This window comes from Xiphophorus maculatus, chromosome 8 (assembly GCF_002775205.1).
Source record: "Xiphophorus maculatus strain JP 163 A chromosome 8, X_maculatus-5.0-male, whole genome shotgun sequence".
Classification (NCBI taxonomy): Eukaryota; Metazoa; Chordata; class Actinopteri; order Cyprinodontiformes; family Poeciliidae; genus Xiphophorus; species Xiphophorus maculatus.
Genome location: NC_036450.1, coordinates 23,969,336 through 23,994,207, shown reverse-complemented (window position 1 = coordinate 23,994,207; position 24,872 = coordinate 23,969,336). Strand labels below are relative to the sequence as shown.

General features: G+C 40.6%; 1 protein-coding gene across 7 annotated transcripts; it reads right to left on the bottom strand.

The window, feature by feature from the left end:
* Window positions 1-790: 790 nt before the first annotated feature.
* Window positions 791-23,296, bottom strand: sec31a (SEC31 homolog A, COPII coat complex component). 7 transcript variants are annotated; one of them, XM_023338330.1, is made up of 28 exons: window positions 23,055-23,296; window positions 21,487-21,566; window positions 21,108-21,231; window positions 20,797-20,995; window positions 19,739-19,834; window positions 18,868-19,008; window positions 18,144-18,286; window positions 17,382-17,481; window positions 17,122-17,283; window positions 16,686-16,838; window positions 16,373-16,597; window positions 16,210-16,284; window positions 16,083-16,124; window positions 14,911-15,183; window positions 13,467-13,578; window positions 12,654-12,832; window positions 12,432-12,558; window positions 12,210-12,355; window positions 11,118-11,291; window positions 9,080-9,304; window positions 8,152-8,253; window positions 7,679-7,781; window positions 6,155-6,568; window positions 4,665-4,720; window positions 4,002-4,250; window positions 3,173-3,292; window positions 3,016-3,087; window positions 791-2,196 (listed from the first exon to the last, which is right to left on the bottom strand). In XM_023338330.1, exons 2-28 carry the CDS (start codon window positions 21,563-21,565, stop codon window positions 2,017-2,019), a joined length of 4,071 nt encoding a protein of 1,356 aa, XP_023194098.1. In that variant the 5' UTR covers window position 21,566; window positions 23,055-23,296; the 3' UTR covers window positions 791-2,016. The 7 variants fall into 7 exon arrangements, with proteins under 7 accessions (XP_023194098.1, XP_023194099.1, XP_023194102.1 ...); XM_023338331.1 differs by having other exon boundaries at window positions 4,002-4,247; XM_023338334.1 differs by having other exon boundaries at window positions 4,002-4,247; window positions 6,206-6,568.
* Window positions 23,297-24,872: the final 1,576 nt, after the last annotated feature.

The window sequence follows — 24,872 nt, the reverse complement described above, 5'->3', positions numbered from 1 at the left end:
ATGATTTTCCCATTAGAAACCAACGACTGTATATTAAATGTGAACATATACATTTTACATAAAAAGTATAATTGTGTATGATTTATGGAGTTTATTAGACTCACTAGTAATTTTACACATGCTTCTTAATAAATTTGAATAAGCCAGAGAGAACAAAGTGGACTATGGCTCCAAATATATCGCTGATTACTGGAACTCCAAGCTGCACTTCAAAAACTTTGAGACCGAAATATGACTTTTCCATTGCTGTTGTTACATACAAGCACAAAATTACTCACAATCCTGCCCAGACATGGATTTAAGATTTTTTTTTATTGTACCGTTACCATGGATTTTATACTGTGATGTAAAATAAATTGAATTAAAATAAATAATTTAAAAGAAAAATCACACAAGCAATTATATTAAACTAAAATGTGACTAAACATTAAAAACACTTAAAAAAAAAATTAAACTAAGAAGTTTGCTTTGCTCTTTATCGAGACGGGCTTCTCGCAAAAGATAAGAATCAGTCCTAAAAGACATGTTTATTCATATTTCATTACTAAAATGATGTAACATTTTTTTGATTTTTAGTTAACAGGAAAACCTTTCCCCCCCCCATGTTCCCACTGGTGTTTTGAAGATTTATTTATATACTTTTGCCATCGCCCTAATTTTTAGCCGAGACTCGCTATTCTGGTGGCGACTTCAAAACATTATTATTTCCAGTTCCTCAAACTAAAAAAAACAAAAAGAGCAGCTATAAAAAGTAAAAAATAAAAAAATAAAAAAACAAAGACATAAGGTAATTTGTAAATAAATACTATTTATTGAAAATATTGCCTGTAGTCAGTCAGAAACAAAAAGACTTGTTTTCTCCTAGAACAGAAAGTGAGGTCGACCAATCAGGCAGCAGCCCTCATCGTTGCTGGAATGAATTATCGAGTACAAGCCTCCTTCCAGGTTCCCTCTGAGGTCCGATGAATCAGCACAGAAGTTCCTCTTAATGCTTTAAAGACAGCTGAGCCATGTGTGTGTGTGTGTGTGTGTGCGTGTGTGTGTGAGAGAGCATGCATACGCTGAAATACGATAAGCTTGTTTCCGTAAAGTTCATTGCACGCTGTTGAGCCTCGTGATTACGCTGCTAAAAAACATGAAAGTAAGACAAAAATTTTAAAAAACTAATCGAATAAAAACATAGATATTCTCGACACGAGGGACTTCGCTGCTGCTGCTGCGTTGGACAGCGTGTTGGTCCAACGTGTTGACCGCAGCGCCGCCAGTGGTGAAAGTAAGCGAGCTGAACGTGAGATCACGACACAAACACAGATTTGTAAAAAAAAAAAAAAAAAGTAACTGGCACCGATTACATAATGCCCAGTTTGTTTTACGTTTGTCAACATGATTTTCTGAAGGTTCGCTGCAAATTTTATGGACCTAAATTAAAAGAAATAAAATAAAATAAAATCAATTCATGGATTGGAAGGCATTATAAAGACGAACAAGCGAAAGTGTCCTAAATCTAGGAATGAAGGTGTGACCGAAAAGCATGCAGCAGAAATCTGCTATTAATACGTAATTAATATTAGCTTTAATTTGTGACATTATAACACTGAGTAGGAACACAGACGTGCCCTTAAACGTCCCGTTTTTTTCACCATCATCACTCCTGACTGTTTTTTTTAATTATTTTACACAGTTTTACCTTAAAAAGAGGTTTTGCATATTAATTGACGCGTCTGATTTAAACCCGTGGTTCAGAACTCGCCAGCCCACGTAAAGGTCGGTGGGGTATTTTTCTGAATAGCCCTTGATTCGACTCAATATTTACTTTCACCACCGAGCGTGGCCGACCGCACGGCTTGTCTGAGTTGCGTCGTAAAACAAGAACAAAAAAAAAAAAAAGCAATAAAAAGGCGAATGGCACGAAGAAAAGCCGACCGTCACAGCTGAGAAGTCTCAGGAGTCGTTCGCGTCGCCGACCGAACAAAGCACCCCGCGAAACGGGCGGCGCCGTGGCGACGAACGCGGACCTCAAACGCCGAGCTTGTTGGCTTGCGTCAGCACCACCTTCAGCACGGGCATGAAGGCGGACGTCTCGCTGAAGTTGCTGCTGCCGACGATGTGGGTGTGGATGTTCAGGCCCTCGGCGTAGGAGCGAGACTCGATGGTCCTCGCTATGCTGTGGAGTCCTCCGATGATGGCAGGAGAGAGCTGAGCGGAGGAGAAACAGCAGAGTTAGAAATAAATGAAATCCAAAGCAACCGACTGCCTTCAGAAGTCTACAGAGGGATATTAGCAGCAGGCTAAGAAAATAAAAAATGTTTTCTCATTTAGAGAATAAAGTCATAATGTTGTGAGAAAATCTTGTTGCGAGAATAAAGTCGTTGGAACAAAGTTGTAATAATACGAGAATGGAGTGATAAAATACAAGAATGAATTCATAATACTACCATAACAAAGAGGAAGTAGTACAAGAAAGTTGCAAAATACGAGAATTAAATAAAATGAGAAAAAAGTCGCAATAATACAAAAACAATGTCGCAAAATATGAGAACAAAGTCATAATGGGAGAAGAAGATCGTAGTAATACAATAATAAAGTTTAATTACCATAAAAAAGTCGTAAAATACGAGAATAAAATCATAAAATATCAGAAAAAAAGTTGTGATAATACAAATAATAAAATCATGATATGAGGAGAATGTCATAATAATACAATAATAAAGTTATATTATACCAAAATAATGACTTTTGGCACGACTATATGACTTCTATTATACCAAAATAAAAGTATATTTATTTTGGCATAATAAAAATAAATAGTTTTTATTTATTTATTTGATAAACTTTATATACAACAATATGAAGTTGTAAAAAGTAACAAAATTCTCACAGAGCAGTTTAGATGAACTCATGTGTTAAAGTGGTCTAGTCAAAGCCAAAGAGGTGCACACATGCTCGTCATCCAATCCGACCGTCTTGCGAAGAAACCTTTGCGCCGATGTCGCCATAGCAGCGAGATGCACTCACCGTCTGCTCTCTGAGTTTGTCGTAGAGCGCTTCCAAGCGTTTGTTGGCGTCGTCGAGTTTCCTCTTGGTTTGCTGTGAGGAGAGGACGGATAAACGAAAGCTCACGTGTGTTAAACAGAGACGGAGGACAGGCAGAGCTCGTCCACGACACACTCACAGGGTCGGCAGCTACGGCCAAGCACTTCTGGATCAAACCCTCGAACGTCGTCTTCAGCACCAGGTGTTCGTCGGGGATGGGCTTCTTCATGATCTTCTCAGCAGGGATCGACTGCAGAGGCTGACGGGAGCAAACGGCGGCCACGATTAGAGGCATTGTACGTTTAAAAAAAAAAAGAAGTATGTACATTTTGCGCAAAGATATTTTTAGACTCATTTAAGGAACTTTTCTAAACAAAAAGAAAATTGGAAATTTCTGAGGTCCAGATTGAAAATTTGCTAGAAAAAGACGTCAGAAATTTTGAGATTTGTCTCAGAAATTTTCTAGAAAAACAAGGACATTTCTGAATTTGAAACGTTAAAATGTGCCAGAGAAAGAAAAAAAAAATCTCCAGAAGAAATTGTTTCAAAAGTTGAAGACTTCCTAGAAGAAAAACTACATTTTGAGATTTATCTCAGAAAGGTTTTAGAAAAAACAAGGGAGGTTCTGAATTTGAAACGTTAGAAAAAAGACGTTTTTCATAAGTTGAAAATTTACTAGAAAAAAAAACACAAAATTTGGTTATTTATCTCAGGAATGTTCCAGAAAAACAAACCTGGAAAATGTCCAAAAGCCAACCATTTTACACTTTTGAAACTCAAAGGTTTCCAAGGTTTTTCTAGAAAATTTCTTAGATTAATCTCAAAGTTTCTGAGCTTATTGGTGGAAATTTATTCATTTATCTTTGCCTATCTACAACCTATCTCCTATCTCAAGTCGAGACGCCATGGACAGGTCCGGTGGAGCTTCCCCCTCAGGTTGTTGTTAGATTGACCCGAGACGTCCGTACCTGGATGGCGTCTCCTGTCGGTGCTCCGGGTGCGCCCTCCATGTTGGAGTTGGGCATTGAGGCGTTCATGCTTTGACTGGGGAGCTGTGTCTGGTGCATCCCTGAGTATGGGGCCTGGGGGCCCTGCAGACCCTGCAGCACATCCTGGGGGCCTCCAGTCGACATGGGCTGAGCCTGGGGGTCGGCGCCCGGCGGGGCCAGAATGGGAGCCGTGATGGGGGCAGGTGGGGTATAGTTCTGTGGAAGCTGCTGTGGAAAAATAAAATCATAAAAATAAAAAATTTGCTCTATTTCAGCATCTAAAAACTCCTGGACTGGTCAAATAAGGAAAGGTGAGTTCCAGACTAACATGTAGGTCCATTTGTGGTTTTGGAGCCTTTGTGTTGTTTGGAGATTTAGTGTTTTGTTTGGCCTTTTAAACACCAAACAGGTGGGAACTTTGTGTTTTTCTCCAATCTGTCTTGAATCTTAATGGACAAAATTTGTCCAACAACTGGGGGCGGAAAACCCCCCCTATCTATTAGTGCATAATTTCTGCAACACTAATGTTAGCATGCTAGCTAAGTGAAACATGCTAATGGTCCATGGATGGAAACATTTATATAATAGTAATAGCCAGTTTTTTTGTGTTTTTTTTTAAATAAATAATGAATGCAGACTTACCTTCTTCTTTGGGGCTCGGGTCAGAGCTGGAGGGTCGTTCCAGCCATTCTGGGGCCCTACACACACACACACACACACACACACACACCTCAGCTGTTTGTTTTTAACTTTTCAATATTTGCCAACACACAATGTTCCAAATTTGGCCTTTGACTCCTTTAACAGAGCTAGATAAACTCAAGACACAGCTAGAAAACGCTTCATTATTCAGCATTACACTGTACATGTACTGTATATTTATATACAAACATTTCATATAAAACCAGTTCTTCATGAAATTCAATATCTTAAAAACTGTTAACCAAGTATAACAACTGTTTAAATTTCACATAAACATACATCAGACTTTTACTAATGAATAAAAGTGAAAGTAAAGTTTGATTTCTTCGCCGGATTGTTTGACAACCAAAACAAATCAAGTGCCGACTCCTTGTTGATGAATCATTCTGTGATTAGAGACCAATGCAGTCTTTATTGCACCATTAATTTGTAGTCATTACCAACAGAAAGCCATGCAAATTAACTTCACGTCATTTCTACATTTTCCCAGTAAAGATTTCTGTCTGCCAATCAGCCAATTTTTTCATTTAAATCTTTTTTAGTTGAGCATCAGATAATTGTTTAACTAATCTGTGTCTTTAGGAGTCTCTACTAACATACACTTCTGCCAACAAGGACAACACATTTTTTTAAGTTCATTATTATTTATTCATATTATTTTAATATTTTTATTACAACCATCAACTGTTTTAAAAAATTGTTTTTAAATAATGTTCTTATTTTTCTATTATTTGTTAACAGTAGGGCCAGCCATAGCAACACAACCAGGTTAACATGAGCATTTTAGCTAATTTTGACATGTAAGCTAAAGATAACCTGAGTGGGGTAAGTCACCGTCAGCCAACATGCTACTGAAAGCACAGGTGCTATTAACAGCATTCTAGTTAACCTTAGCATCTTAGCTAAATTTACCTTGAACACTAGTGTTTGCTCAGTAAATGGCGTAAGTCAATGATAGCCCAGATGCTACTGATAGCATCTTAGCTAACAGTAACATTTGAGCTAATTCTATACATTCTTATGAGATGCAACAAAAACTATCTGACGTTTTAAGCTGCTTAGGCTTTTACACTTAAACTTGAGGACTGCAGAACATTCGGGTCAGTTTTTGTTTTTCAGAAATTTTCTAGTTATTATTCCGATTATTATTATTATCAATACCAATACCTTTTTACATTTTTTTTTTTACTTTTAATTTTTACTTTTTTTAAAATTTACTTTATCTTTATTACCATTACTATCGTTACCTTTTATTTTTTTAGTATTCTTAAAATATGTAATATGCTTATTTTTACTACTACTATTTCTGACACTACCTACTACAACTACTATCATGAACTAATCTGAATCTTTCTCGTTCAGCTCCCTGTGAGGGTGAGTGAGCTGGTTAGCAGGACAGACAGAGTGAGGATGATCAGAGCCATGCAGACCTGTTCTCTTAGAGGCGGGGATCAGCCCGGGGTCGGAGTCTAGCTGTGTACCTGAGACTCCGCTCGGTGGAGGATGGAGAGGAGGCGCCATGTACGACACGGGAGATCCTGGCCCGCCGTGCTGGAAAGACGCTCCGGAGGACGGCGGAGCGGAGAAGGAAGACGAGGCAGGAAAGAAAGGAGGGCGAGAGGGAGGAGAGGAGGACAGGCCGTGGCTGGCAGGAGGCTGTCTCGGATAGAGAGGAGGCGAGACGGGCTGGGTGTACTGAGAGAGGAAGCCGGGGGGCTGAGGATGGGAGGAGGGCTCAGCAGGAGGACTGTGAGGAGGAGGAGGAGCGGTAGAAGAGTACTGAAGAGGCTGATAGACAGGAGCCCCCCCAGCTCCAGGCGGGTACTGGTTGATCTGGGGGTAGGCTGGGAGGCACATGGGAAGTTCTGTTAGTGGAAAAACCTGCTGCAGTTCAACAAAACAGCTGCGACGTGCAACAGGACGGCTTCACTGCATGCTCTACGTGTAGCTAGAGAGGAGTCAGCGAGCAGAGAGCTCACACGGACGAGTCAAAGACATTCGAGAATCAGACGTTAGAATCTAACATTTCCACAGACAAATGTTCTAGAGAGCAGAGCTGAAGGCGTTCACTGGAAATGACATGTCAGAGAAAGTTGCCCCTACCCTGCTAGTTAGACTGGAGGTCAGAAGGATGCTACCTTCTACCCTCAGCCCCCTTTTTCTTTAAAAAAAAAAAGACAAATCTTACTCTTTGGGAATATTTCTATTCATGCTCTGGATTAAAAACGCTGCCAACTGTCACTTTCATGAAAGGAAGCTGTTTTAGAAGCCCAGTTGGCAGGATGCAGACAGGAAGTCAGTTCAGCAGGTGACAGCTGAGCAGATAACCTGAATATTAGCTTGTACACATGTAAGAATTCATGGCAAAATAAAACATAATATTTTACACAAACACCTGAAATCTAATAGCGGAGCTAATTTTAGCCTAGTGCTTTTGCTAACATGGAAAAAAAAAGTTTAATTAGAGCTTCTGCTAATTGTCGTGTTTTTTTTACTACTTTAGCATTAGCTTCTGCTAAATATCATGTTGGTTTAGCATTACTGGAACTCTAATATTAATTAGCGTTAGCAGAACTAATGAAGGCCACAGGAAATTTCTTGCAAGTAAAACTACATAACCAATAAGTTTAATGTGGATTACATCTTTAGGGTTAGTGCAGCTAACGTTTTAGCTAGCGGTTCCCACCACTGCCTGGTTCTGATAGCAAGTTCTCAGAATAGCCAGTGCCTCATAGTTACATCAGTTCAAGACCTCAGAAGTGCTGATTTGGTCATATTAAGCCTGGTTAGTGTATCTGGGCATCACAGGAGCTTCGTTTATAAGTTCTGCAACTTTGACTGGATAATACACATCATCTATCTGGTTTCCAAAACAATAAGACACGGAAACTCACGTTCACATTAACGGCTTCATTACACCAGAAGACCAGTAACACACTTGGAGTTCCACTTACGCTGGTACTGATGGGAGTACATGTAGCCAGGAGTGGAGGAGGCCGAAGGGGCTGCTGGTGTGCTGGAGGCTGGCAGGCCGTACATCGGGTTTGGAGGCTCCACCTGAAAGATTGAAGCAATTTCAGCGAAACGAATAGCAACAGGAAGAGGGCGAGCTAATTATCTACTAAGCTGGCTCCCACAAAAATCCATTCAGCTACAGCTTGCGGTTCATTATCAAAGGACGGCAAGTATTTACATGTATAAAGAAAAATGCAAGTCATGCAGTGAAATAATCCAAACGAGGACAGTTTGAAGATGCACCAGAGCATCAGGAAGAAAGAGGAAACGGTTGGCAGGAAGTGGCTACAGAAGAGGGCATCGCCATAACAAAGCAACAATTTTGGACATGGAGCATGGGTCCAACAAATAAAAGCCGGATTTATTTTTTTAAACAAGATGCATGTCGAGTCAGGGATGGAGGTTTGTGTACCTGCTGGTCTGGGGTGCTGCCTACATGAGGAGGAGGAGGGACATTTGGGAGGGCTGTGGGAGTTTGGTTACTCCAGGAGGTGACAGTGGAGGCAGCCCTCACCTGAAGCAAACAGAGACACAGGGTGATGCCACAGAGGAGGGATGGCCACAGCATGGGACAGAGGGAGAGGAGAGTCAGGCCAGGAGAATACCACTATGAAGACGAGTTAAAGGGAAAGCTTCGCTTTTTAAAAAAAGGAATGGAGTACCGATGAGCGGTCGGAGTGAGCTGGATAATTCTTCTTATTTAAAGCGGCAGTAATGTGTGTTTTTCAGGCACATGGTGTCATTTTATAGCACAATCATGTTATCTTCAGTCGCTATAAAAATGATATATATGCTAATATGACTTCAAAGAAATTTGACTTTATAATTTAACACCTAGAAATTGGGCCTTTGTCTCTTTAAAAACTCCTGCTCTTTCTGAAACTCCGCCTTCAGGAAGTCATCACAACATGGCTCCTCTATTAACACTTTAGCAACATTTTTACCACCATTTCACCGAGAAGCAGCTCGTACAATTAGTTCAGCAGATGCTCAGTTCCACCAGGTGTCTGCTAATTGCTGCTGGCTAGTCTGAAGGAGCTGAGTGGGGGAGTCAATGAGGAAGGCAACTTGGAGGAAGCTTGGAAACTGCAGGTCTGAGGAGGCGCTAGGTCCACCCAGGTGTTTTGCACAGCTGAATGGTTGCCATGGAGATTAAAGGATTTTTCAAACATCATAAAAGAATCAAAGCAACTCCGATTAGGTTTTTGATGAGGGAATAACATCATAACATGGTGTAAAGCTAGAAAAAAAAAAGTTGATTTTACACAATACTGCCCCTTTAAAAAAAACGACTTGTAAGAAAGCCATTAACCCTTTGAAGGATTGTTAGGAGAACATACCGGCTGGTAATACTGTGGCTGAGATGGGGCAGAAGCAGGTGTAGGGCCTGGTACTGGAACTCCTGCAGCAGGTTGAGGGACCAACGCCGGCTGGACCTGGGGGAACGGATGCTGGGGGAGAGCTGGGCGGCCGGGCAGCTGAGATGCAACTCTGTGGGTTTGTGCTGGCGCTGCTTGCTGTCCTAAAGCCCAGATGAGACGGTCCCGAAGCTGCTGCACCGCAACCTGGACGGATGGAGATCGAACTGAGACCCAACATCTCGCACAGCCTGGCTTAGGTCCTGCGCACTCGAACCCTTATGTACACTTCGACTGAGTACACACTTCATAGAGGGGCGTAGGGGGTCTTTTTTTTTTTTTTTTTAATTCACCAATTAGTGCATACGAAACAAACATTACAGACTAACAAACAAACTCTAGTGTATTATTTAGGTTTAACTAAACCAGGAGTCACCAACCTTTTTGAGACTGGGAGCTACTTTATGGGTACAGAGTAACACGAAGGGCTACTTGTTTAATACAGACATACATTTTCTTGGCTCAGCCTTTATAACAATAATATATATATTATATTATATATATAACATGTATATATGATTACATGCGGCCTGATCATATTAATGTTAGGGACTACTGACAATAGTTATCAGAAATAATTTACCATGGCAGATTTGGTTAATTGCTATTATGTGACAAGAAGTTCTTAGTTCAGAGTTTTAAGTTTGATTCCCTTTTGGAGATTTTCTGTGTGATTCTAAATTGCCCACAAGTGACTGAGAGTCTGGATCGGTGCAGCTGTACAGCTGTACGCACTGTGAGATTTTCCTTAAAATAAAAAAAAGAAAAGAAAATTTATTGCATTTTTTATTATCCAACCCTCTTTACTATTAACAAAATTGTGGAGATACGAACAAAACTCTCACTGCACCTGACCTGTAAGAGCACAACCACCTCTCCAACGCGCATCATGTGCGCGTCGCACAAAAGCAGCACAAACCTAAACTACTAAAGCAGCACACCCTTTTCTTCTTTTTTTTTTTTACACAAATGATGCTAAATAATAAAGACATGGAAGCGAAGCCTATATACCCGTGAGATCCACGGACAGAGGAGGATGTTGATTCCCAGGTTCAGGTGGTGTCAGACGTCCAAAGGAGGAGAAGGTGAAGCAACAATGTTTGCTTAATTTTGTACTTTTTTGGGGAACGTTTCGACTAGATTAAATTATTTAACCCGCAGTCTTAGTGTGACGCTCAGGAAGAGGCAGATGTCAGCTAACGGGTGACCCGTCAGCTCTCCAGTTCGGGAAACATCAAAGAAGCTCATAAACCGGCGACCCAGCAGAACCGAACACGGTAAAAAGCTCAACCAGGATCCAAACTACCGCTTAGAACTACCGGAGGTTTAAACTCTGCTCATTTATATTTATCTTACAGAAAAAGCGCCAAGCCGGCAAATAAACAAAAGCAAACTGACCAATCAGATTTAAGCTTTGGCGTGCCCTTTGACCCCCACAGACTCAGACTTGCGCTACGTACAAGATGTTTTGACACATAAGATCTTTTTTTTTTATCTCCACAATTCTGTTAATTGTAAAAAGGGTTCAATAATAAAAATTTCAGAAATTATTATTTTCTTTTTTTACTTCAAGGAAAATCTTAAGGCAGGCAGAGCTGCTGCAGCCGTACAGCTGCAGGCGCTGCTGCCCTCCGATAAAATCCTGCAGGCGTCTGCGCTTAGTTCTGAACTTTAAAGAAAAGAGTTTTATGCACAAAGCAATTTATTTTAAAAAATTTTTATAATTGACTTTTTTTTTTTAATTCTAAATATAAACAAATGTTATTATACTTCAATGTAAAAACATTAAATTAAATATTGTTTTGGCAGTGCTCCCTAATGACAATGGCTATTTTCAGAACTTGCTCCGCGGGCGACTGACAACGTCCCCTCGGGCGACCGGGTGGCCACGTTGGCGACCCCTGAACTGCGTTGGCGACCCCTGAACTAAACGAACCATGCTAACAGCTGTGCTGCAGACCTGGTTGGTGTTGTCGGGCAGGTATGTGATGGCCGTGGACAGACCGCCCTGAGAGGCCAGCAGGCTGGCGTACTGGCTCATCTTCTCAGCCAGCAGGATGCCGATCGCTGCAGGTCCGGAGCGCTGGGTCAGCTCCACCGCCCGACGCAGCACCACCACCTTCTCCACCAGGTCCTGAGGCAAACGGAGGTGGAAAAGGGCGGAATAATCAGAATGAAACAGGCTCAGGATCCATCTATATTTCGGCTTTTATGTTTTTCTAGATACGTCTATCACCATCTATGGTTTTCTAGACACGAAAACCATAGGTTATGTTATCAAGATTTAAAATGTTTTTATTAGCTTAATGTTTTACACAGGCATGCCAGTGATACTGTTGTTTTGTTGAGGCATATCGAAACTGAAGGATGTCTTGTGTCATTGAGATCTTTGGAGTCTAAACAAACTAAAAACCTCATACTTTGTATAAAATCTATTTTTTTATATTTCAATTGAATTAATAATGGGTAACACCAAAAAGCTCAACAGCGCCCCCCCAAAATTCAGTCAGGCCAGTCAGTGTATAACATAGACATTGGAAATAAGTAATGGACAAAAAAAAAAGTCTCTTCAAGTCAGCGACCAAAACCAACAGGAAGTTTATTGTTTATCATTTATTATGAAAAACTCAAAAATTTAAACTTTTTGACTGCCTTGATGAATTTCTGTTGATGATGTTAAATTAAAAAAAAAAAACATTCTCCACTTTTTGTTCCATGAAAGCATCAATAAATATCAGTAAACTCAAATATGATTAAATGCAATCACTGCCTGCAGTCTAGTGATATAAATCAGTTTTTTACTCAAGTGGCGTCCTGAAGAAGCATATCTAAGAACAATAATTGTGTTTGTGGTGCTATAAATGTTGTGCAATGTAGTCACTGCACTGCAAAACTATTACCTAAAAAATAAGTAATTTTCTGTTACCAAAAATAGTACCTCAAAATATTGCAATAAAATTTAAAGTCTATATCGCCCACCCCTACAGGAAGTCGGCCATTTTGATGCCTCCTCATTCAGGTTGCAGCGTGCGTTAAGAAGAAATCCACCAACCTGCAGGGAAAGAGGGCAGTGTCCATCCTGAGCTCTGCTCCAGCAGGACACCAGCTTCTCCACGTTACCCGCACAGATGTAGCACAGACAGGCCTGAGACTGGAGCTGTGGATCCTCTGCTGCCTCCAGTCTGCTGCCGAGAAGGTCTGACAAACGGAAGCGTAAAAGAAGGTGGTAAAACTGGGATAAGTTCATAACAAGAACAGGCGCGTGACGCCTCACCGCAGAGGGAAGAGAACTCCTCGGGCCGAGCGTAGGTCATGACGGCAGCCATAGCCTCCCTCCAGTTCTGCAGATCGCACGTCTTCAGGATGTCGTGCCAATCTTTCATGACCACGGCGCTGATCAGCTGCGGGACAGACGCGCACTTCCATCGTAAATAATAGGCTCTCTTTAATAAGCAACCTCTCACAGCTGCATTTTTTTTCCCCCTCCAGGAGTCACCTTGGTGATCTTGCTGTTTGCTTTGGTGAAGTACTTCCTCTGGGTTTTCTCCAAGAGGTCGGCTCCTCCGGCAATTGCCAGGATGATGCTGTCTGCCATTCGGTTGTCGTGGAGACAGAGCTCCACGGCGCCCTGAAAGTCTCCAGTCAGCAGGGCCTGAGTGATCAGCCCGTCCACATCTAACGAAAAGAAAGAAATTTTTTTTTTTATATCAATAGTAATATTTAAAAAAATATTATATGGAAAATCTGCATAAAAATTAAAGTCCTGGTCTGATCAATCTTCAAAAATGGACCAAACGTTATTTCCCCAGCAATTAAAGCCAAATTCGTTCCAATAAAAAAAAAAAAAAAGAGTTTAATTTGAGCTTCTGCTAAATACTTTGTTGGTTTAGAACATTAGCATTAGTTGGTTTAGCACATTAGCCTTAGCTACTGCTAAATACTTTGTTGGTTTAGCACATTAGCATTAGTTGGTTTAGCACATTAGCATTAGCTACTGATAAATACTTTGTTGGTTTAGCACATTAGCATTAGCTTCTGCTAAATACTTTGTTGGTTTAGCACATTAGCATTAGCTACTGATAAATACTTTGTTGGTTTAGCATATTAGCATTAATGTGGTGCCCACCACTGACAAAGCTGTCAGAATACCCAGTGCTTCACGGCGTATTGTACAAGGTGCTACATCAGTTCAAAACGATACCTTAAATATGTTGTCATGAAAAAAAAAGAGCTTCATTTGACAAAAATATTTCAACACAGTTTTATAGAATCTTTCTCTCTCTCTCTCCCCGAGCCGACATGGCGATACCTTGACTGACGCTGAGATGGACTCCCCCTGCAGGAGTGGGAACCGGAGGGGGGATCTCTGCTGGCGTCTCAATCGGACTGCTCTCCTCCACTTCCACCTGGGCTATCAGGTCCTGAAGCATAAAACAAAATGTTTTCTACACAAAACTAAAAGCTGCAGAATAACTTCAAATCATTAAAAAAAGACTGAGAGAGGACATGCTTTGATGCAAGGAGTACAGCAAAGGCTCAATTTTGTGGTCCAACACATTTTAATCCAAAGACATACTACCAGAGAGGCTAAGAGATGCACTTTTCACAATGGAAAATAATTACCTTCAGGACCAAACAGGGAATTTTAGTTATTGGTAAAGACAATTAAGATGAATCTAACGTCACAACTACCACAAATGGCAAATCAAGATTCTCATGTGTCACGATTCAAATTCAAGTTTCACAAACCACTCGGAAAACATAAAGAACGGAGTTAATGACCAATGCCCAGGGTTGACCATTCATCTTTCACTTCATAGAAGAGACCTCCATGTCCTAAAATTATCTTCCTTCTCATACTTCTTAAAAAACAAAAACACACAGCATCACAACACAGATGTCTTGTATTTCAGGATTTTGTGTTTTTATAGCCATATTCTTGTGTCCTTACTTCCCACCAGTTTGTCTTTCTCTATTACCATCTGATTGTTTCCTTTTTGCGATTGTCATCTTATTTGTAATGCGTTTTATGTCCGTAAGTCCTTTTTAAACCTCTGCAACGCATTTTGCGTCACAATTTTTTACATATGTTTTTTCATATAGTTTTCCAAAATGGTTCTGTAACAAATTTGATTGGAAATAACAGGTGTCAGGAATCACAACACGCAAACAGAGATGTCTCCTGTGATATTTTCAGAATTCAGAAAGTCCAACATGACATCATGTTGGATATGCAATTCTTGCACTGCACAAAAAAGCCCCAGGTTTCAGTTTTCAGTTGAAACACTGCTTTGTTTGCCTAAAGCGCCCAACAAACTTACGTCTACTATCCCTTTTTTTTTTGAGACTTACTTACAAGCCAAGAAAATTTAGGGAAGTTCTTGTAACTTAAGAAAATGCAACCGAGTTCAACTGAAATTTTGTTTTTTCGCTGCCGTTTCAACAGGAGTTATTCAACATGAACGCAGCACCTTCACTAGAATGAACCCACCTTAATCTGACTGACAGATATTCTCATTGATTAATCTCCTCTCAGTGGCTCCTAATAGAGAATCACCAGTGGTATGCAGCGACCTGAACAACTGGCTCCGAGGACGGGCAGCAAGACTAAACCTGCACGAACTTTCGCCAAACAGTGGAGACAATAAACCTTCTCTTCCAGAGCAATTGTATTACAATCACCTGCATGAGCCTGTGTTTAGTTGTGCAGTGATATTAAATGCAGCTTAAGAGTAGTTCTCATCAAACTGTACCTCATTCAGAGGAATCTCGTCCTCTTCCTCCTGTTTCTCCTCCTCCTCCTCCTCCTCCTCCACCATGTTGGTGTCCAGTTCGCTGTCAGGACCGTCTTCCGGTTCTGCCGGCTCCTCGCTGTCCGGATCTGGAGTGGAGTTCAGCTGCAGCGCGGCTGCAGGCTGGAGGTTTGAGGCAGCGATCAGGTCGAACGCTGCCTCTGGAGTGTCAGCAGGGGGCGCCAGGCCGAGGTCTGCTGGAGGCAGCGGAGAAGCGGAGGCGGACAAGTCCGGCTGTAGAGCAAAAAGACAAGTTCGGGACTGAGACGAGACGAGATGGAGGATCTGAGAAAAAAAATAAATAAATACAAAGAAAGAAAAAAAGAAACAAACAACCCAATGTCTCATTTCATTGTGTGGAAACATTTCTGGGTTTTACATCAACAAGGAGTTGATGTACAGAATGGTGGATGAAAGGAAGGACAGACAAAAATGGTGGACAGATGGCTGGATGAATGAAGGCACAAAAATGGTGGATGGATGGATCCAACTGTTATAAACAAATAAATAAAATGAAGCCTTAAATAAAACAAAACTCCCCATATTTATTCCTTACCAGATTTTTCTTGCTACTTGAAAGCGACCTTAAAAACATTTTCCCTGCTCTTCATGGCTGCTTCAAAATTAAATGTTGATTTATGTGCAAATTATTTGGCGCAAACATGATTTTAATTCGCTTTCCGACCGGGAAGTTAGTTAAATAGGATTTTATTTCAGTTCAGATGAGTTGAACTTCTCCTTCGCTCTTTTTTTCACCCCAACTGAGTGAAAATCCTGAAGCTACAAAAACAGGAGAGGAAATCTTGCCACACTTCCTTGTTGCACAACATGTCAAACCCGCAGCCTCAAGCCTGATGATACACAACTATCGTCATAATAGTAATAATGACAGTTATTATTTTTTGCAGAAAATCAATGTTAATAAAACAATTAAATTAGCGTATTTCTTACTAGCTTAGCAACAATCTGCTAAATTGGTATTGTAGCCGTGAGATGCAGCATTAGTCCAACTCCATGCTGCTTTTGCTGTGAGAAAAAGTTGAGTAATGAGCACAATTTTTTTTTTCTGGGCGCATCTTCCAAAAATCCTAAAAAATTCCCTTAAAACATGCAAGTCAAGCGTTTCAGCTTACCTGAGGGACGTTAGCAGGTTTCTCCTCTAAAGCCGCTGAAATCTGTAAATATCAAACACATTTATCACAAGACGTTAAGATGGAAAGAAAAGCTTGAGCTAAAGCCAGGCTGTGTGAATGCAGTCACCTTGGAGGCGACCTCCTCTTTGTTGTAGCCCAGGAGCTCCAGGTACTTGCTGCGAACGTCGCTTTCGAAATTCACCTAGCAACCAAAAATCACTTATAAAAAAAAACAAAAAACGAGTGTGTTTTACTGGAAACTCTTCTTTGAAACAGATCGAGGCTCCTACCTTCAGGAAGGACCAAACTGTTCTCTCAAACTCGTTGGCAGCCGCGCTGATCTTCTCCTGGCAGAAGTCCACAAAGCCGCCCGAGCTCAGCGTGGCCTGCAGCCGGTCGGAGCGCTCCAAAAAGGCCGTTTCCGTGACGACCTGGCTGACGTGAACGACGTGGGACGTGGGCTGCTGAGGCTGCGGAGGCCTCGCGTTCTCCAACGACACCAGCTTCCCTCCGAACTACGAGAAAAAAACCAAACAAAAAACACAGAGTGTAAACGATGGCGGTTTCCACTAAAAAAAACAGAGCAAAGCTTCTCGGACTCACGGCAAAGGAGGCTCCCACTGGTCTGCGGATCCACTTGGGGGGCTTCTTCAGGGGGTTGACTGTAGCCGGAGCGGCGGGGGTCTGCGGCAGCTGCAGCGGAGGCAGCGGCTGCCCCGTCCCAAACGGGTCCAGGTTCCCAAAGGAGTTGCTGATCTGAAACGGAGCAAAGTGAGACGCACTGAAAATCTCACTAAATCTCGCAACACAAAGCAGAAATGATGACAGATGCAGAAGCAGTCATGCTTTTCACAGGTAGAGGCCCAAGCGTCTAACATTTTACCGTGACTTTATGTGTCAGTTTTACACAGACACATAGCTGATATATGTGTGGCATGCATGTGTAACCAAATGGAAATTATTGAGCTTCTTTTAATTTATCAGGGGGTTCATTGATTCATTGTTTAAATTGCGACGGGCTTAATAGTGAAGCCCTCACCTGATCGGCGTGCCTCTGGCTCTGCGCCTGGCTGCTGCCTCCCATGATGGAGTAGATGTCGATGTGGCCGTCGAAGCCCGCGGCCGACAGCACCGCGGGGTTCCTGGGGCACCACTGGATGTCGAAGCACCACTGACTGCCGGTGGGCAGCTCGTACAGAACCTGGAGGTTTGGGCCAATTGTTCCCTCGTGAACCAAATGCTGAGAAGGTGAAGAACATTCAGACGAACCGGCGTCACAGAGAGTGGGGGAAACGTTACCTCTCCTGTGTTGGGGTTCCAGCACAGGATGCGGCTGTCTTTCCCGCAGCTCAGGAGCAGCTCCGGATCGGCCAAGCTCCAGGCGATAGCCAGGACCCCTCTGCACAAGACAGAGCAGCAGCATTAGACCAACTGGGTTGGGAGTACACTCCAAGAGACTGAAAGGTTTTCACAGCCACTCAGCTCCTTCAGACTAGCCAGCAGCAATTAGCAAACACCTGGTGAAACTGCTGAGCTCTTTATAGGAGCTACTTCAGAGTAACGCTGGCAAAGACTTCGTTAAAGAGTTAATGGAGCCATGCTGCGATGATTTCCTGAAGGCGGAGTTTCAGAAAGAGCAGGAGCTTTTTAAAGAGACAGAGGCCCAATTTCAAAGCGCTAAATTTCAAAGTCAAATTTCTTTTAAGTCATATTCGATAAAAACAGTATTTTTATAACAACTCGAGGTAACATAGTTACTTCACTGTGCTATAAAATGCCTGGAAAATACATAATACTGCCCCTTTAAGCATAGCAGGTGATATGTTTCTGTGTAATGAGGCAGGGTGTGGCCTAAGGAGGTTAACACCCTGCATCAAGGTGAGCATAATTATTATTTTTTCTTTAGAGCCAAACAGGAGATTAAACCGACTCTGAAACGCCAAAAATGACCAAAAAGTCTCTAATACTGACATGCAGCACTCATAGATTTTGTTTACTTTTACATGATAAAAGCCCAAATATAAAGACTCGTGAATAAAGCCTGCCAGAGGAAGTTTTTACCGCGTGTGGTGCTCTAAAATCTTGAGAGGAGAGGAAGCGAATCGCAAGTCCCACATCTGGATGACCGGCAGCCGGTCGTCTTCTGAGGCCAAGACCAGCTGGGTGGCCACTTCAGGGTTCCAGGCCAGCCCAGAGCAATGCATCTGGAGGCAGACACATGGGAGCACAGCAGCAGGGTGAGACACGCTCCACGACGGGGCTGAAACTAACGGCTATTTTAGTAATCGATTATTCTCACGATTAAGCCATTAATCACATAAAAAAAATGTTATCCTACGGATTTTTCATTTAACCACCGAAGCCTTTTTATACAATATTAGAACGGCAAATTGCAGTGCAAATTGTTTATTGCAGTACAAATAAACTAATTATTCAATTCCTTTATAAAAAAAGATTTTATTGCCTAAAATGCAATAAAAGCATACAGTTCTTTTAGTCAGTTTAAAATTGAAACTAGACCACTTGAGGAGTTTTGGCTAAAACTCATTTACACACAAAGGTGTTTTTTTATTTTTTATTTTAAATGCAATATATTTTGTACAGTTTCGGCTCTGGATGTGTTGGTTTCGTTTAGATAAATGGCCTTTGCTGGGTCTCTATACTCCAGTTGACGATTAATCGATGACCAAATTAGTTTGTCGATCGTTTCAATAATCGATTAATCACAATTAATCGTTTCAGCCCCACTCTGTGATGTTGTGCACGCGCTCGGTGGAGGACCTACTCTGTTGCTGTGGTCGCTGACTTTGATAATCAGGTCGTTCTTCCGCAGGTCCCACACCGAGGCCCTGCCGCTCGGGCAAGCCGAGGCCAGGATGTGGTGGACCTGTTTGTTCCACGCCACGCAGCCGATGTCCTCCTGCGGCTTTAAGAGAGAGAAAAAACTATATGTTTTAATACATTCGATAGAATGAGTGTCAGCAGACTCAACATAGATAATATGGAGGGTGAAGCGTGCCAAATTACCAAAAATAAAATAACCTTTGAAATAACTTAAATGTGTCAATAGTTTTTCGCAGTGTAAATAAATACAGAAATAATTTAATAAATATAGAATTCATTATATGTGTCTCATATGAATGCATTCATTTCATTTTAAAGGCTAGATGTTATTATTTCATGATTTCATAAATTATTCCATGTTCCTATGCTGAAGCGTATCATGAATTAACTTAAACTGTCAACGTTACCCATCCACCTCAATAGGCAGGATTAAAGAAAGACCCTGGCGTCTGATTGGCTGATTCAAACATGAGATTAACTCATGATGTGCTTCAGCACAGAAACATGAAACAATTTATATCTAGTTTTTAAAATGAATGTGTTTATTTGAGGAACAAATAAACAAATCTACATTTAATAAGTTATTTCTTTTTTTTTCCATTTCCAGTTTTATCAAATTAATGACAATTTAATTAAGTTATTTATTTATTCTAATTTGGCGCTCTTCACGTTCCACAATAATGGCTGAAGGTAATCTCTGTTGCAAGGTTAAGCCTGGCATTTTTTCCCAACTTGTGTTAAAGCAATTTTTAACTTGTAGCTGAGTTAGGAATTACTAAAAACTAAAAATGCTGTAAGCAGCGTAAACGTACCTGTGCTTTAGGTCCTGGTGTCATTGGAGAGCCGAAATTATTCATGTCCCAGATGTAAATTTCTGATTCATTCCCACCAGATGCAACCAAGTTTGACTGGGGGAAAAATAAAGGGAGAATAGTCAGTATAAAAATCACCTTGAAAAATATCCATAGCCCTTAAACTTTCCCAATGGTTTTCAGGTCACAATCTTGGGTGTCTCATTGAGATTTTTATGTGACGCAAAGCGGCATCCAACTAGGAAAGTGGTTTTCAAAAATAGCTCATAACTAAAACTAAAAAATGTGGCGTGCATTTTATTATTTTGAGACCATTATCAAGTAGAACATTGATATGGATTGAATAATGCAATGCATATCACCGGAGCAAGTTCGCTCTCTCAAAGTCTAGTACGCTTTAATTTTGTTCAGAACACTCCACGCTGAAAATGGAAGATGTTTTAAAATATCCAAAATGAGACATGACAACCAAAAACAATAAATAAAAAGGAAAGAAAAAAAGAAACCATAAATAAAATATATTATGAATGATTAATCATCAAAATGGAAACTAATGAGCTCATTTTAATTCATCATGTGGCTAATTGATCAGCTTATTGCGACAGTTTTAGCAAGTTCTCACTTAAAATGTCAAAAAATAACAATAACAATAATAATAATAACACTTGGCAATAAGGTTCATGTCCTCTCATTACTACTACTTTGCAATTCCAAAAATACTTGATTGATCCCAAAGGGAAATGAAATGTTGTTGTCGTTCATATTAATTCAAAATTCTACAAAGATTTATTGTAGCTGGTGACGGCTGTGGGAAGGAACGATCTCCTGTAGCAGTCTATATTACAGCGAACTTGAAGAAACCTCTGACTAAAGACACTGGTTTTCCAAGACAGACTCTCTCCTGAAGAGAATGACCTGGGTTGTCTAATCATTTTCTTGATTTTATGTTAAAAAAAGTAACGTGAAAAAGATTAAAAAACATGAATATTTTTTTCATTGGAGCTAAAAGGCAAATAATTTAGGAAAAAAACAATTCTCGGAGCCGGACGGCTACATACTTGGAAATGGTTGACGTCGAGGGCCCTCACTGGCCCCGTGTGCCTGACGCTCTCGGCTACGATGACGTCGCTCTCTCCGGCCATGATCTTGGCGGCGTCGTACAGGATGACGTTGCCGTTCTCCCCGCCGGCGATCAGCACGCCGGACGGGTGGCCCTGGGCGTCCATGCCGTAGGGGCCCCACACTAGTTTATGATATCTTTGGGAAGCAAAAATTAAAATAAATTAAACGTGAGAGGAGAAAGGGCAAAACACACACACAAACAGGAGAACTCAGCCAACAGTGGCGGAGCAGAGAAACTCTTCTCCACCTGTGAGCGGAGGGGAGGCTGCCGCACGACTTCATGTCCAGAGACGGATCAGCCAGGTCCAATTCGAAGAGCTCCAGGGAGGCATTGGTGCTGAAGGAGGCGTCCAGCTGCTGTGCGGACGTTCCTGCACAGACAGAACCGAACAAATACACCATTTAAGTAGATTGGTCTTCCTTATAGCGATAAAACCACAGGAGCAAGTCATTTACACAAACCATGGCAACCGAGACTCCAAGGCTCATTTATATTCAAGAACAACTTTAACTAGCTGGCTTGCTTGAGAATCTAGCTAGTTTCCTTTTCCTTTTGATACCTTTTTGGTGTCAAAAGGTAAAAATAATAAAGTTAAATCCCTTTACTTTTATTATTAGGCTCAAACCTGTCGCTAGGTAGATCGGGTGGTGTTGAGCAGGACTCCAGCTCTGGATGGCTGTGCGGTTGATCTCTTTAAGTTTCATCCTGGACGAAAAAGCAAAACAAAAAAACCCCAGTTAGAACGTGACGTACTAAAATGATGGCAGAACTGGTGAAAGCTGTGCTGGTTTGCTGGGGGAGGGGGGAGCCATCCTGAAGCTGTTCTCCCGACATCTTTTTTTTAGAAAAAATGTAACATTTTCGACACTAGATTTATTCTTACTCGAGTAAACCTTTCTGTACACTCTACCCTCCGCTAGTAGCTTCATTACATGGAGCCAAAAAATGCATCAGATACACACACACCTGCTGTTTAAGCTAAAGTGAGAAGAACTATTGTTTGTACACAAGCTTTACTATTACTTTTCTTGTTTTCTAAAAAAAAAAGGAAAAGAAAAGAAGCATTATTTTTAAATCATATTATGTATTTGTATGTTTTTTAAATACCAGAATAAGCATATAACATATTTTTTGTCATTTTAACATATTAAATACAATGTTAGTACCTCAGTATTTTTGTATACCTTTTTTTCTGTACCCTTACTTGAGTCATTTCTTAGGTGGATACTTATTAATTTTACTTAGTGCAACTCCTACTTGAGTGCAAATTTTTGGCTACTCTACCGCTTCTTCATTTGATCACAACATACTCTGTTTTCACGAAAATCTGTGTAAAGTCTACAGAACATTTTAACATCAAGGTGAGTAAACTATTGTAGATTAACAGACCGTGACGCTGCTGTTCAAAGTTAATCATTCTAGAAGCAGAACAGATGCAGCAGGCTGAACATGGGACCATGTTTAGCTCTTCCCAGTCCCGATGAAGTACACGGATGTAACAAAAGGAGAGTGACGGTGTGAATATTTTCAGAAACAATAATAAACACCGAAAAGTTGTAAAAAAAAGAAAAAAAGACCAGTTTTAATGGTTCATGCCTGCCATTTCATGCTGCACAGAATTGTTTATATTGATCTGCTTCACTGACTTCCAGAATCTGATCAGGTTCGCCTGTTCTTAAAGAGAGATTAACCCTCAATGACACTTTAGAAATGTATGGTGTGTTTTTTTTTTTTGTTTTGTTTTTGTTTTTTACAGTTGAGTCTGATTCTGCGACAGCTTAGTTACAGAATAACAGACCCGGGCCTCGTTTTCGCATGGCTTCTGTGATTCATACTAAGCGACAGCAGGGGAAGCGGATTTCTCTCAAGAAATGAAGAATCTGGCTTGATTTCGCAAGGAAAAAACACCCGAGCTAGCAGGAAGCTAACAGCTGATGCGGGATAACAAAAAGCTTAAAAGACTGGGAACATTAGTGCTGAAACGCAGTCCATGTGTTACCGTCAACTCCACAAGCTATCCGGGAGAGTGTTACCTGTTCTGGTAAAGGACATGTTTGTTTTTCAGTTAGTACCGTACTAGCTACATATGAAAGACAGTAACAGACCTACACACACACACACACACACACACACACACACACACACACACACACGCGCGCAGACAGATCTTATTACTTCTCTAAAGCGGCTTACCTTCTGATCTGAACCGTTCCTCACATGAACGCAACAGCAGGGCAAACAGACACAACCTCCGGCCTGAAGAAGAAGAAGAAGTAGTTCCCGTTTCGGTTCTGCTCCGATGAATAACGGGTGTGTAGGCAGAGGAACGGGCTACCGGGTCCCGGCTGCGGACTCTCAGGACAGATTTCCACGTCCCCACTGGTCTCCATCAACGTGGCACTAAGCAACAACCTCCTCCCACGAAGAAGAACACCAGCTTCCGGGTACACGGACCGCATCGTCTTTCCCTTGCTAGCAAGCTAATAAGCTAGCATAACTCATGCTCATTTTTATCAAAAGAGCAGCTGCTTTTGATAAAATGCATCTTATTAAAGGATTTTATTTTAATTTTCCATACATTTCTAGTATTCAACGAATAATTGTAAACACCCATACAGTTGTGGAAATAGAAATATGTTTAAATAAAATTATATTTAAAAACTAGCAATACTACCTTATAAACTATCCAAAAATGACAGAAATAAAAAACTACACACGAAGCTGGACGTTTCAGTCCTTCCAGACATCTTACATTTAACGAATTAAGCATATATATTTATACATTGAAATTTAAAGACAGACATATTACTTGCGACAAACGCATCTTGTAGTTTTCTTTGAAGCCAAGGGTTTTTTTAAGTAACCCTACACATTTCGTTTGATCTGAGCATCCTATTTTTAACACAGTATTATTTTGTTTCTAATATTTGGGTTTTTAATTTTCTAACAATATTTTATTCAATTTTGTTTAAATGTCATAACATTTTTAAAGAAACTGCTCAAACTAAGTACTTTACTTCTATTTTTGTAAAGTATTACAAAAAGTATTACCATTAACTTCACTTGTAATCTTAGTTTTAACATCAAAATGTATGAGTCATTTTGACTCGTACAAAATGACTTTGGTATGAGTCAAGGTTTGTCAGAACTTAACTAGTGTCTCAACATTAAGACAATCGTGTTTCCTCAGTCCTTCACACAATCACCTTGCATAAACTTCATTAAAAGCTTATGCATTTAATGAAAAAAAAAATAAAAATTGTATCCAATTCTCTTGAAACCAAAATAATCATCCAACTACGGTACTCAATGTTTGATTATTCTAACAAAGAATGAATTATCTTAAGGCATTTTCATGTTACACATTATCTTTAAATGGAATACAAATATATTACATGACATAAAAAGTTTCTGTAACTATTCCATGTGTACTTGTGGCTTATTAGCTTTTAACAGACACCCTTTAGAAAAAGGCACAAACGTTTTGGGGGAAAGGAAAACTCTCACACCATGTCTACTTCAAACTTTATTTGCTAAATTAAGAAGAAAAACACAAGACAACTGGTCAATCTTTGTAAGGGGTAGTTGTGTCAATACCATCCAGATGAGGACTGACTCATCTCCAACTCTGCATTCTGCAAACCAGGCCAACTCTGAAAGAGCAACAATGAGGAAATGTTAACTCGTGCAGAAAAGGCAAAAACTCAACATGACCTTAATTAAAACACCCTCATTTTGGTCGTTATCCATAATCTCTCCCATACATACATATGTATGGGTCAGATGGGTAGTGATTGATATAATCATTGGGACAGCAATGCACATGGCAGAAACATAACCGGATTGCAATACGTACCTTTAAGAACAAAAATCAGCTCCCCTCGATGAACAGATTCTGGAAAACAAAATTAGGTAAGACGTTTTAACAAGCAATGTTTTAATCAATTCAATTTTGTTACTACAGCTACTCTTTAATTTCTATTGAACTCTGAATAAACTAAAGCAAACTGA

What these genes read in the sequence shown, in the direction of transcription:
- sec31a (XM_023338330.1), bottom strand. Translation starts at nt 21,565, where the DNA reads ATGAAACTTAAAGAGATCAACCGCACAGCCATCCAGAGCTGGAGTCCT. An exon ending in CACCAGGACCTAAAGCACAG is followed by an intron (nt 19,009 to 19,738) that starts GTACGTTTACGC and finishes TCTCTCTTAAAG; the next exon opens with CCGCAGGAGGACATCGGCTG. An exon ending in TGGCCGTAGCTGCCGACCCT is followed by an intron (nt 3,088 to 3,172) that starts GTGAGTGTGTCG and finishes CTCTCCTCACAG; the next exon opens with CAAACCAAGAGGAAACTCGA.